The 12,744-nt window shown below is 37.3% G+C and overlaps 1 protein-coding gene and 3 long non-coding RNA genes across 4 annotated transcripts in view; 1 reads left to right on the top strand and 3 right to left on the bottom strand.

Annotated features, from left to right (window-relative positions):
* LOC127964979 (uncharacterized) overlaps positions 1-2,512 on the bottom strand; it is a 110,042-nt gene extending 107,530 nt beyond the window's left edge. Inside the window, exon 1 of the long non-coding RNA XR_008155215.1 lies at positions 2,371-2,512. This is a non-coding gene — a long non-coding RNA (uncharacterized LOC127964979). The remainder of the gene's footprint in view (positions 1-2,370) is intronic.
* Positions 1-12,744, top strand: part of LOC127964884 (NACHT, LRR and PYD domains-containing protein 12-like) — a 1,383,583-nt gene that overhangs the window by 424,586 nt on the left and 946,253 nt on the right. The window contains exon 14 of the mRNA XM_052565314.1: positions 12,463-12,636. Within this exon, the coding sequence (XP_052421274.1) occupies positions 12,463-12,636 (174 nt within the window). The remainder of the gene's footprint in view (positions 1-12,462; positions 12,637-12,744) is intronic.
* The window catches only part of LOC127964964 (uncharacterized), a 528,628-nt gene that overhangs the window by 410,480 nt on the left and 105,404 nt on the right, over positions 1-12,744 (bottom strand). The window contains exon 3 of the long non-coding RNA XR_008155192.1: positions 10,573-10,664. This is a non-coding gene — a long non-coding RNA (uncharacterized LOC127964964). The remainder of the gene's footprint in view (positions 1-10,572; positions 10,665-12,744) is intronic.
* The window catches only part of LOC127964963 (uncharacterized), a 78,958-nt gene continuing 76,979 nt past the window's right edge, over positions 10,766-12,744 (bottom strand). Inside the window, exon 4 of the long non-coding RNA XR_008155191.1 lies at positions 10,766-10,826. This is a non-coding gene — a long non-coding RNA (uncharacterized LOC127964963). The remainder of the gene's footprint in view (positions 10,827-12,744) is intronic.

Raw genomic sequence — 12,744 nt, 5'->3', positions numbered from 1 at the left:
TTAAACGCATATTTCTCACCGTTCACCTATTAACTAAAGCCACTCGCTGCCGGTGAGCCCGGGTGCGAGGGCCCGTTCATCGCTGCTTGCAGCTTTAATTGCAGATTGTAATCTACAAGATTCTGTGTAGTGTTTTTTGGTCCAATAATTAGTATCTCTGTCTCATCTGAATTTAATTGGAGAAAATTATTTGTCATCCAATCTTTTACATTTTTAACACACTCTGTTAGTTTAGATAATTGGGAAGTTTCATCTGGTCTCGTTGAGATATATAGCTGAGTATCATCAGCATAACAGTGGAAGCTAATTCCGTATTTTCTAATAATATTACCAAGGGGCAACATGTATATTGAAAATAGAAGGGGACCTAGGACGGATCCTTGTGGCACTCCATATTTTACTGATGATAAATGAGATGACTCCCCATTTAAATAAACAAAATGGTAGCGATCGGACAGGTAGGATCTAAACCATCTTAGAGCCTGCCCTTGAATACCTGTATAGTTTTGTAATCGATCTGTGTTCTGTGCTATGGTGGGGCCTAAAACCTGACTGAAATTCTTCATACAGATCATTTTTATGCAGGAAGGTGCTCAATTGAGCAGACACAACTTTTTCTAAAATTTTAGACATAAATGGAAGATTTGAAATAGGCCTATACTTTGCCAGTACACTAGGATCTAGTTTTGGTTTCTTAATAAGAGGCTTGATAGCCGCCGGCTTGAATGGTATTGGGATGTGACCTAAAGATAACGACGAGTTAATGATATTGAGAAGCGGTTCTTCAGCTACAGGTAACAGCTCTTTCAGTAATTTAGTGGGTACAGGATCTAATAAACATGTTGTTGGTTTAGATACAGTGATAAGTTCATTATCTCTTCCTGTCCTATATTTGTAAAGCACTGCAGTTTATCTTTGGGTGCGATGGATGAAACTGAAGTGTTAGATGTTGTAGAATCTACATTCGCTATTGTATTTCTAATGTTATCTATTTTATCAGTGAAGAAATTCATAAAGTCATTACTATTTAACGTTGGTGGAATATTTGAATCAGGTGGCATCTGGTAATTTGTTAACTTAGCCACTGTGCTAAATAAAAACCTTGGATTGTTTTGGTTATTTTCAATGAGTTTGTGGATATGCTCTGCCCTAGCAGTTTTTAGAGCCTGTCTATAGCTGGACATACTGTTTTTCCATGCAATTCTAAAAACTTCCAAGTTAGTTTTTCTCCATTTGCGTTCAAGACTACGAGTTACTTTCTTGAGAGAGTGAGTATTACTGTTATACCATGGTACAGTACGTTTTTCTCTAACCTTTTTCAATTTGATCGGGGCAACAGCTTCTAATGTATTAGAGAAAATAGTGCCCATGTTGTCAGTAATTTCGTCTAATTCATGTGTATTTTTGGGTACAAATAGCAGTTGAGATAGATCAGGCAGGTTATTTGCGAATCTTTCTTTGGTGGCTGGAACAATAGTTCTGCCCAGACGGTAACGCTGCGACATATAGTTAATATCAGTTATACGCAGCATGCACGATACAAGGAAATGGTCTGTTATATCATCACTTTGAGGTACAATATCTATAGCAGTAAGATCGATTCCATGCGATATAATTAAATCTAGTGTATGATTAAAATGATGAGTGGGCCCAGGTGACATTTTGCTTGACTCCAAAGGAGTTTATTAGGTCAGTAAACGCAAGTCCTAATGTATCATTTGCATTATCAACGTGAATATTAAAATCTCCCATGATTAGCGCCTTATCAACTGTAACTAGAAGGTCTGAGAGTAAATCTGCAAATTCTTTTAGGAATTCTGTATACGGCCCTGGTGGTCTATACACAGTAGCCAGAGCAAGAGATACATTAGATTTCTTTTGCATGTCTGACAGAGTAACATTTAGCACAAGTATTTCAAAAGAGTTAAACCTGTATCCTGTTTTCTGGGTAACACTGAGAATATCACTATATATTGTTGACCAGTCTGACGGGGCTCATGCTTATAACAGTAGTTTGGTGGAGTAGACTCATTTAGACCAAAATAATCATTTGGTTTTAGCCAGGTTTCAGTCAAGCAGAATACATCAAAACTATTATCTGTGATCATTTCATTTACAATAACTGCTTTTGGTGTGAGTGATCTAATATTTATGAGCCCAAACTTTAAAAATAGTTTTTGTTCATTTACTTTACATTTTTCTGGTTTAATTACGATAAGATTTTTTTTAGATCCTACATTTATATTTATATTTTGACCTCACTATTCGGGGAACAGACACAGTCTTAATAGATTTTACAGCACAAGTACTTTTATCATTTAAGCGGTTAGAACAAAACTCATCATAATGGTTATCTGAGAATTGTCTTACTAGTCACATGGAGTGAAGTGTCCTGGAGATGTTGTCAGAGAGAAGCTCCGCTCCGACTCGACTGGGGTGTAATCCATCAGCGCGAAACAGTCTAGGACGCTCCCAGAAAAGATTCCAGTTATTAACAAATAGCAGTTTCTGTTCTTTACACCAGGGGCGGCGTTAGGTGTGGGCTAAGGGGGCTGGAGCCCCGAATGTTTTCAGTAAAGCCCCGAATGTTTTTATTAACAAAAACCACCCACTGAGTCTAGTGCTTCTGACTGACATGAAAACTGGCCAACCATCGATGAGCGTCTGTACGATCCAGCAAATGAAATGAGATCTTTTGGAGGCAGGCAGTTTGTTTGGCGTGTAGTATTTTACTAGATCAATTTTATTTGAAAATGAAAATAGATATTTCAAAATTCTTCAAAAAGAGCAAGTAAAACATCCACAGGTAACACTTGAACGCCAAGATACATCAGCTTCAGGTATCTGTAAATTTTAATCATAGTATAATATTTCTTTTTCGGTTTTAAATTGTGTCTGACTTAACGTTACATTTTGAACAACTAACAGTTAACGGTTGCGCAGCACAGTCTTTAGGACACACACACAGACACGCAAACACACACACACATACACACACACACACACAGAGCGGTTATAATGTTTGGTTAGCACAGTATGTGGCATAATTTTCGTGTCAGGGTTCCAAACAAAGCATATTGTTGTGCTCTGCTGCAACATACAGCGGTGTTTACTGAATAAATTTGCTTGAGTAAATGATTCACTGACCCATTCATAAAAACAGTTGCTTACTTTTTTTCTGAATGAATCATCTGTTTCTAACAAATTCATTGATTAAATGACTGACTGACTCACTCATTAAGGCAGTGGCATGCCGCCACCTAGTGGCAAAGTATCATTCTAATTTTCTTCATAATTTCATATTTCTGTATTACAAATTTTATATTTGATGGCTTTTCTAGGCTAAGCCCCGGATCTCCACTCACCCTAGAACCGGCCCTTCTTTACACCATGACAACAACCATTCATTTAAAGCAAAAAGTCTACTGAACCTTTCGTGTCCTCCTCGATACGTGGGCAGTGGTCGTGACACGATGATCGTCGCCGCGGGCATCGTGCTGTGAACCGTCTCGATCAGGCTCCTGAAGTCCCTCTTCAGCGTCTCCGTCTGCCGCAGCGTGGTGTCATTAACCCCGGCGTGAAGCACGACCGCTCTCGGGCTCTCGTCGTCCTTCAGGATCGCGGGTATCTGCGCAGAAACATCGAGAACACGAGCACCAGGCAAACAATGAGTGTGCACTTTACCTTCGGCTAACGTAGCACTTACGTGTCGGACGATGGAGTCTCCGATGATCACAGCAGTTTTAGCAGCGTTTAGAGTAAGAACAGTGGGCTTTTGAGGAGACCGACCCGAGTACAAATCTGCATTTTTTCTCATTTACTCCAGTGTATATGAGCTCAGAGAGGTGTTTAAATTAAAGAAAACATAAGAAAATATTCAGAACATGGAAATAAAACGTCTAACATGTGTATAATTAAATATAGATGTGTTGTCCTCGTGTTGATCAGATGTTCTGGAGAATCAATCACATGCAGCTCATATTGTTCCCAAACTCAGAAGCGTGAGTCTCTTCCTGCAGCTTCAAGAACAGCTTTACTGATCAGCAGCTTCAGTGTGATTAGGAGCAGGTGTAGGGGGCTTTAGGAAGAGACACAAGGAAGGACACTAGAAGACACCATCTGTTTATAATCAACAGAATCAGAGAAAGAATATGTTATTACCTACTGTTTAGTAAAGCACTGCAGTACATTGAGGTGTGAGTACTATCTGCAAGTATGAATAATATCTCACAGTGTAGGAGATCTCAGGTTCTGATATCCTTGAGTGATGGAGAAACACACACACACACACACACACACACACACACCACTACTCTGTACATATAAATACAGATCAATATAAAGCTCAGCTGTGTAATGAATAGTGTGATTTAACATAAGAGACTATTTGCAGGGATGAGTTTATAAAGACTGTAGTGTGACGCTCCATGTCTGCTGTTACTGTACTGTTTCTGGTTCTGATTCACTGTTAGTGCTGCGCTTGGTTTGAGACGCTTTAATTTACATTTGGGAACACAACATTCGTCATTAGAAACATTTATAAATCTGTTGTTGTTTACAAAGAAGTTTAGTGTCACACAATCCTTCAGAAATCATTCTGATTTTCTGCTCAAGAAACATTTCTGATTATTATCAATGTTAAAAACAGTTTTGCTGCTTAATATTTTTGTGGAAACTATGATACGACTCAAACATTTGTATAAGATTTAAAAAAAAGAGAGAAATTAACGGGTAACAGAGGTGAACGTGGTCATAGTGTCCATAGGGGAGCTGTTGCTGATCGCGCACGCTCTAATACTCGGCCGGCAGACTATGGAAGGCCAAAAGGGTCAAATTCACGTGAATTTTAACGCGTCAACAACACGTTAAATACGTGTATTTCACGCGTAAACAACACGTATTTAACGCGTTAAATACTTGTTGTTTACGTGTTAAAAAACAGCGCGTACTTAACGTGTATTTAACGTGTATTTCACGTGTTAAATACACGTGAAGTACACGTGAAGTACGCGTTAAAAATCAGTTTGAACGGGTCAATGTCATTGGCTGCTGAGGACTTGGGTCAAACCACTTCTGTGAGCTTAGAGGGGTGTACCATTCATAGACAGCCAACCATCATTTAACATGCTATAGATCAGCTTATTCAGCCTTATTATTTTGTCTTTTTTTGTATAGACTATAGAAATAATATAATTTAATTGCAGTTTCATGAAATATTTATTTTTTAATAAATATTAACATTTTGTGGTGATAGTATAATGTTTATAAAAGTTACAGTATTTTGTAATGAAACAGGACTTTTTGTTTAGCTCTTGACTCGCCAAAATATACTATTTAAATACTGTTGCTTTCTGAGTGCCATACACAAAAATACCAACTCATAACTCCACGAATATAGCAAGGAGAGTCAAAAGTTATAGTCTGAATCTACTGTGACGATCCAAGGGGCTGTAGTATTTTATTTTGCCCAGCAGGTGTCATGGGGTAAAACATTTTTGTGTCTTTAGGTTAAGTGCTGTGATGCAGGTGTGGAAAATTGATTGTGATTAACAATGCTGCCTATAAGATGCTGGCTTTCTTACCCTTTGGAGGGAAGGAGATTGGGGCTTGGTCTTTGCTGGTCTTGCGGACTTTCTCACGCTCTCCAGTCCAAGGCTTGAAGTTGTGTTTTTGTATCTTTATATTTTTTTTTATGTTTTACCTCAATGTGGTTATGGCTGTTTTCTGATTAAAACACATATTTGTGCAAATTTGATTATGTTGTATCTCTCTATTCATGTTGCTACTCCTTGATCCAAGGGGTTGTAACACTACGTTCTGTCAAATGTTTAATAGAGCTCTCCAACTGATTCATGGGTTTAGGTATTATTTACATATGAAAGATCATAATGGATTGTTTTGATTTTGGTCTCATTTCAATCTGGAGAATCGGCTGTAAATAATGATATGCCATTTTCACAATCAGAGCATGTTTCATGTGTTATAGCAATATATTTGGATCTCATCCATGGATTACAGTATCTCTGGGCTCATTTTAATTGGGATAATTTTCTGAAAATACTGAACACTGAAATCTTGTTTTATGAAGTTACAAGTAAAATGGTGACATCAATAGGCCTATTATTATTATTATATGGGTCTGGGGTTGACTTCTTGTACAAAACTCGCTCTAGTTTATTCAAAGCCTCAAACAATTTCTCAATGGTGCGACTAAAAAAAACTCTGAGGTCGCACCGGTGCAACGAGCCATTTAAGGGAAACCCCTCGAGCCGGGCTTCGATTGTTCAGATGTGGGCCGGGCCTCCAGTCTGTTTAGACTTCTTCTTACTTTTATATATTAGACATTCGTCAATTAATGATGAAAAAAAAAACTTGCTGCCCTAGTGGAAACAACAGGAGACCGTGATGCCACGACTGTAAAGAGTGGCTCGATGGTGTTTTGTGTCCCGCAGCAGCACTGCTGAACAGTTCTGTGTTCAAATAATAGGCTTAAGAAGAAGATTTTAATTTACTAATAAACTAGCATTTTCTGAATCTGTATCACAAGAATGAAGTTGCTGTCACAGAACAGAGAGAGAGAGAACCCAGGAGGTGAATGGCAAGTTAATGCTCTTTTAGTAGAAATAAGGCAAAGCCGCAACGGCCAAAAAAACAAAGGCAGAGTACAGGGATAATTCCTGGTCAAAACAATGGAGCCTAAAGTGGCTGGTCTGGGAAGCCTGTGATCAGCGAGACAGTGTACAGGTGAGGCAGGGGACCCCTCGTTACTCCTCACGGCAGATAACTGGGGGAGAACAAGACAAGCAACAAACAGTCCATACAAAACTCTCCCAACGACTTGACTAGACAGGACAGGACAGGACAGGACTAGACTAGACTAGACTAGACTAGACTAGACTAGAGGTCTGTAGAAAAAACACAAAAACGTCAGAAACATCCAAAGTGGTTAGTAATAATCTAACAGGGAATGGAAAGAGACAGAGCTAGAAATAGAGAGCCTAATGATAGGAGATAGAGAGCAGGTGAGCGGAAGAGAACGAGGAACAGCTGAAGATGATGAGAGTAGAGATAAGTGAGCGCAAAGGAAAAGAAAGAACCAGCAGATGGAGACCGAACTGGGATCATGACAGTTGCAATCCCGTTTCGTCATCTCCTCATTAGAAGCGCTTTTAGAGATAAGTACATCTTTATGGGTTATAATTATAATGAAAGAGTTTTTGTTTTTTATTTTTTTTTATTTTGTTAAGTAGTTATTTAAAGCTATATTTATGTATGTATGTATATATATGTATATGTTTTCACTGAGTTTCGGTTAATTTTTGTACTCCTATTAAAGACAACATGGCAGAACGAGCAACTGTTTTGTTGATATTGTGTGTACAGTTACGAATAATGTATTACTTTTACCTTTTATAAGCAAAAATGATGGCATATCCAAGGAAAAAATTGCAAGTGATCATGCTGCCATTTCCCTGTCCTGAAGCATCTCCTCACAAATGATTGGATAGCTTACATTTATCTGGGTCTAACAAACACTGTCATATGAGTCTCTATCTTGATGTTTTAGGTTTAAATTTCACCTCAGTGAAACACTTTAAGCACCAAAACTTTTTCAGTAAGTTACCTTTCTTGTAGAAATGTACTTCAAATACATTGTTAACCAGATTGTTAGTTAATCTTTTAGGCTACAAGTCAATATTGTTTATATGGACAGCGATAAAAAAAAAAAGAAAAAAAAAGTGGACTTGTAAGAAAAAAGTTAGGCGCACTAGTGTAACAAGTGCAAAAAATGACGGTGGTAGCAGTAGAATACTTCTGTTGTCCTGACCCTAGTACAAGTTTTCATTCTAATCCTGAAAGTCTTAAATGCTTATGTCTTACTGATTGTCTGATGAGTGCATAATCGCTGAACAAAAAGTGCAGAATTGCTGAACAAAAAAAGAGGTTTCAATAAGTGCCACCTGCTTGGCGATCGCTGTAAATGTAAGCACAATAAAAGCTGTTGATTCCTGAGATGATTGTTTTCTAAAGACAGATATTGATTTCAATGGTTTGTATATCTTAAACCTGAATTGATTGCTTACCTCCATTGTAACTATTTCCCCCACACAAATGTTAATGCTCGATGCTAACTTAAGTCTTATACTATCACAAAACTTTTGAAACCGATACTTTAACTAAACTTATGTATGTCCTGAGATATTGAATATCAAATAAGATGGATATAAATTATCTTGAACACTATATTTTTTATTACATTTTGTCAGTTATTTCTCAGCAGGAGAATGTGCAAATATCTATTTTTATTTACTGAAAGTCAGAGTTGAGCAGTAAGTAGTTACTAGTAATTTAGTTATTTTAATAATATTGGAAAATTTAAAATTCTCTCGATTAAAATGAGCCCAATTATACAATAATCTGTCATTCAGATTTGAAGATATCCGTCATCGAATTATAACAAAACAAGAAAAAAACTCCAAATGCGCACATGCTACAATATTCTCATGGTTTTACCTTTATAACTTCATGAAACATGCTCTGATTGTGAAAATGGCATATCATTATTTACAGCCGATTCTCCAGATTGAAATGAGACCAAAATCAAAACAATCCATTATGATCTTTCATATGTAAATAATACCTAAACCCATGAATCAGTTGGAGAGCTCTATTAAACATTTGACAGAACGTAGTGTTACAACCCCTTGGATCAAGGAGTAGCAACATGAATAGAGAGATACAACATAATCAAATTTGCACAAATATGTGTTTTAATCAGAAAACAGCCATAACCACATTGAGGTAAAACATAAAAAAAAATATAAAGATACAAAAACACAACTTCAAGCCTTGGACTGGAGAGCGTGAGAAAGTCCGCAAGACCAGCAAAGACCAAGCCCCAATCTCCTTCCCTCCAAAGGGTAAGAAAGCCAGCATCTTATAGGCAGCATTGTTAATCACAATCAATTTTCCACACCTGCATCACAGCACTTAACCTAAAGACACAAAAATGTTTTACCCCATGACACCTGCTGGGCAAAATAAAATACTACAGCCCCTTGGATCGTCACAGTAGATTCAGACTATAACTTTTGACTCTCCTTGCTATATTCGTGGAGTTATGAGTTGGTATTTTTGTGTATGGCACTCAGAAAGCAACAGTATTTAAATAGTATATTTTGGCGAGTCAAGAGCTAAACAAAAAGTCCTGTTTCATTACAAAATACTGTAACTTTTATAAACATTATACTATCACCACAAAATGTTAATTAATATTTATTAAAAAATAAATATTTCATGAAACTGCAATTAAATTATATTATTTCTATAGTCTATACAAAAAAAGACAAAATAATAAGGCTGAATAAGCTGATCTATAGCATGTTAAATGATGGTTGCCTGTCTATGAATGGTACACCCCTCTAAGCTCACAGAAGTGGTTTGACCCAAGTCCTCAGCAGCCAATGACATTGACCCGTTCAAACTGATTTTTAATGCGTACTTCACGTGTATTTAACACGTGAAATACACGTTAAGTACGCGCTGTTTTTTAACACGTAAACAACACGTATTTAACGTGTTAAATACGTGTTGTTTACGCGTGAAATACACGTATTTAACGTGTTGTTGACGCGTTAAAATTCACGTGAATTTGACTCTTTTGGCCTTCCATAGCAGACAGTACAGGTGCAGTCTGTGTGGAGAAGGTGCGCTGTGTCATGCAATGAATGAGAGGAACCATGCTCTCAACAACTACCAACTGTGTCACATAGATGCCTGATTGGGCAGATAGATGCTCAACTGATCAAAAAATAGGCTCATGTATTTTACTATGGCACAGTAATATAGTAATAATCTACTACTTTTTTTTCCCCTGATCATTTGGAATGAGAATAAAAAGACAAAAAACAACAACAACAGCAATCAAAAAAAAAAAAACCTTGCAAATAAGTTCAAACATCCATTCAATATCTATTATTTCCTGAATATTACTGATGAACTGATCAAAAAGTAAGCTACTGTTGTTTTACATGTGTTTTACTACTATGTAGTGTAGTGATATAGTAATAATTTAGTACTTTCTCATGTTTTATTGTTGGCTTCCTCTGTTCTGATCATTTGGAATGAGGATAAAAAAGACATATACACACACAAAAACATGTAAATATGTTCAAACATCAATTCAGTATCTAATATTTCCTGAATATTATGAAATTCGAGATAGCCGCCCATGGTGACGTCATAATATGCAAATTAGATTAGTATATTTACACCCCACGTAAACTTTCGATCATGCCAAACATTTTTCTAATTGACAGTAGATCTCTATCTTTAAGCCCTTTCAAGTCACAAGCTTTTGAAATCTTGATGCCACAATACAACATTTTTTTCCAAAAAACCCTGGCGCCTTAAGGGTTAACGTTTCTGTGTTTGTATTGCCCCGTTGAGAACTGTGGACTCTGTTTCTTCTCGCGAGAGTTCGCTCGTGATGCGGGAATCCCTGTGATGTCAATGTGCTCACTTTAGGATTTAGCGATCGATCGCCTGATCATTATTACCTGCTGTATTTACCTGTGACTTTGAGTTGCTTCCTCGTGGAAATAACCTGACGCCATTGGATTATTTTACTGAGGACTTCGTCACAGGACAGCGCTGTTCTCAACCTGCTCCCGGACTCCAAATAATATTGCACCGGTGAGACCGAACCGAACAACACACACACACACACACACACACACACACACACACACACAGAGAGAGAGAGAGAAACCCTCCATGAGAACGAGTGTAAGCAAGTTCACGAAAGGTTGGTATCTGGTGATCACCTTTACACAATCACACATTAAAAAGTGGTTTAAAAATATTTTTAATTCTGAATATAATTTTGTCAGTGTGTTAATGTCGACCCGAGAAGCCCCATTGGACTTCCAAGGACATTACTCACTCTCCCTCATATATTTATTGTATATATTGTGTATATCTAGTACTTTTTTCTCTTCTGTCTTCTTGTATAATACACGCTGGGTTGGCCCTCATTCTTTATTGTGGTGGTTATTTATAGTTCCTGCATTCCTTCAAACTCCACTATTAAGAGGTAACAGAAAAGTTTATTTGTGTAGTCAGCTTATTTTATGCCGAGCGTTACAAGCAGTGTTGTGCAAATTACTTCCAAACTGTAAAATATTATAGATGACTTGTTACTGTCATTTAAAAGTAATTCCTTCCGTTACAATATTACTGTCTCAGAATTGTAATGTGTTACATTACTCCAGTATTACTTTTGAGTTACTTTCACCAAAATAACTACAGAAATAGAAGTTAACATTCTGAAATGTCAAAATGTACTGCAGAGTATTTTAGCTCCAGTAGAGGAGTAACATAATGACTGTGGGCGATCCAGACTACTAACAATAGAGCTTATAATCGACAAAGTGAAGGATCAAGACAACACAAGACAGGATGACAGCCAGAATCACAAACCATCCAAGTCTGTTACAAGTATGGTAGAGGTAAAGAGATTATCTGCCAATATCTGTGAATTGCTTGGGTCTATTCATATTAGACACAACAGGACTATATGTAAACTCTAATGCCATATACAATTGTAAAATGACAAGATGCGCACACATCCATCTGGTGAATGTACAGTCTTCTGCTATCTTCACTCATTAGCCTCTTTTCCACTGTCCAGTGTGAGCCGAGGCTAACAGCGAGCCGGACGGAGCTAATAGCCTCGGACCTCGAGCACAGAGGACGAGATCATTCTGTGTCATGACAGTATCCTCACACACTCCTGTAAACCCCGTCCTAAACACACCTTCACTGGACTACGTCACACAATACAGAGTTACACCAGCGAGAGAGAGATGAATGAAAAAACATCACTAAACAAATATATCAGAAGCTGACGTTTAGTCTTTATTTCCAAACGTGGACACCACACGCAGCTATTGACTGACCACAAACAGGAAATGGAACTAATTTGCTGCATCTTTGATTCGTTCATGTCTTGCTGTTTTATTCTTTTCTCTTTTCTTTGATCAATTAAATTTTGGGCTAAAAGTGTGTTGTAAAGCGTTACTGAACAAGAACAGAGTAAAATATTACTGAAAATTGATTAGTAATGCCTTACACTACTGTGTTACAGCTAAAAGTAATATGTTACTGTAATGCGTTACTCCCAACACTGGTTACAAGTTATTTCAAAATCATTAATAATTGTAATGTTTCCAATCACATGCCTGTATTTGGTTAAAAATCTTGACAGAGTAATAAAGAATTTTTATTTTATCTTTGAATGAGGTTTTAAATGATTTATGCTATTTTGATTTCTTTTTTGACATTTTAAATCTCAGTCCAGTGATTCATCACACATTGATTTGTTCTTTCTCTTTACTAATGGATTCACAGCTAAACTGATCTGATCTGAGAGAGTGAAGAGTGTGTCATTGTTCTCTACAGGTTGAGAGATTGTGACGTCACAGATGAAGGTTGTTCTGCTCTGACTTCAGCTCTGAGATCAAACCCCTCACACCTGAGAGAACTGAGTCTGTTTGGGAATAAAATAAGAGATTCAGGAGTGAAGTGTCTCTGTGCTGGACTGGAGGATCCTCGCTGTAAACTGGAGAAACTGTGGTAAGATTATATATGACACACTGTAAAATATTTGTGAAGTGAAAAACAAATCACCCAGAAAGCCAGAAAACACAATAGTTGTATCAAGAGACAGAGATACAGAAAGTA

Source organism: Carassius gibelio, chromosome B9 (assembly GCF_023724105.1).
Source record: "Carassius gibelio isolate Cgi1373 ecotype wild population from Czech Republic chromosome B9, carGib1.2-hapl.c, whole genome shotgun sequence".
NCBI lineage: Eukaryota > Metazoa > Chordata > Actinopteri > Cypriniformes > Cyprinidae > Carassius > Carassius gibelio.
This window is presented reverse-complemented; position numbering and strand designations above follow the sequence as displayed.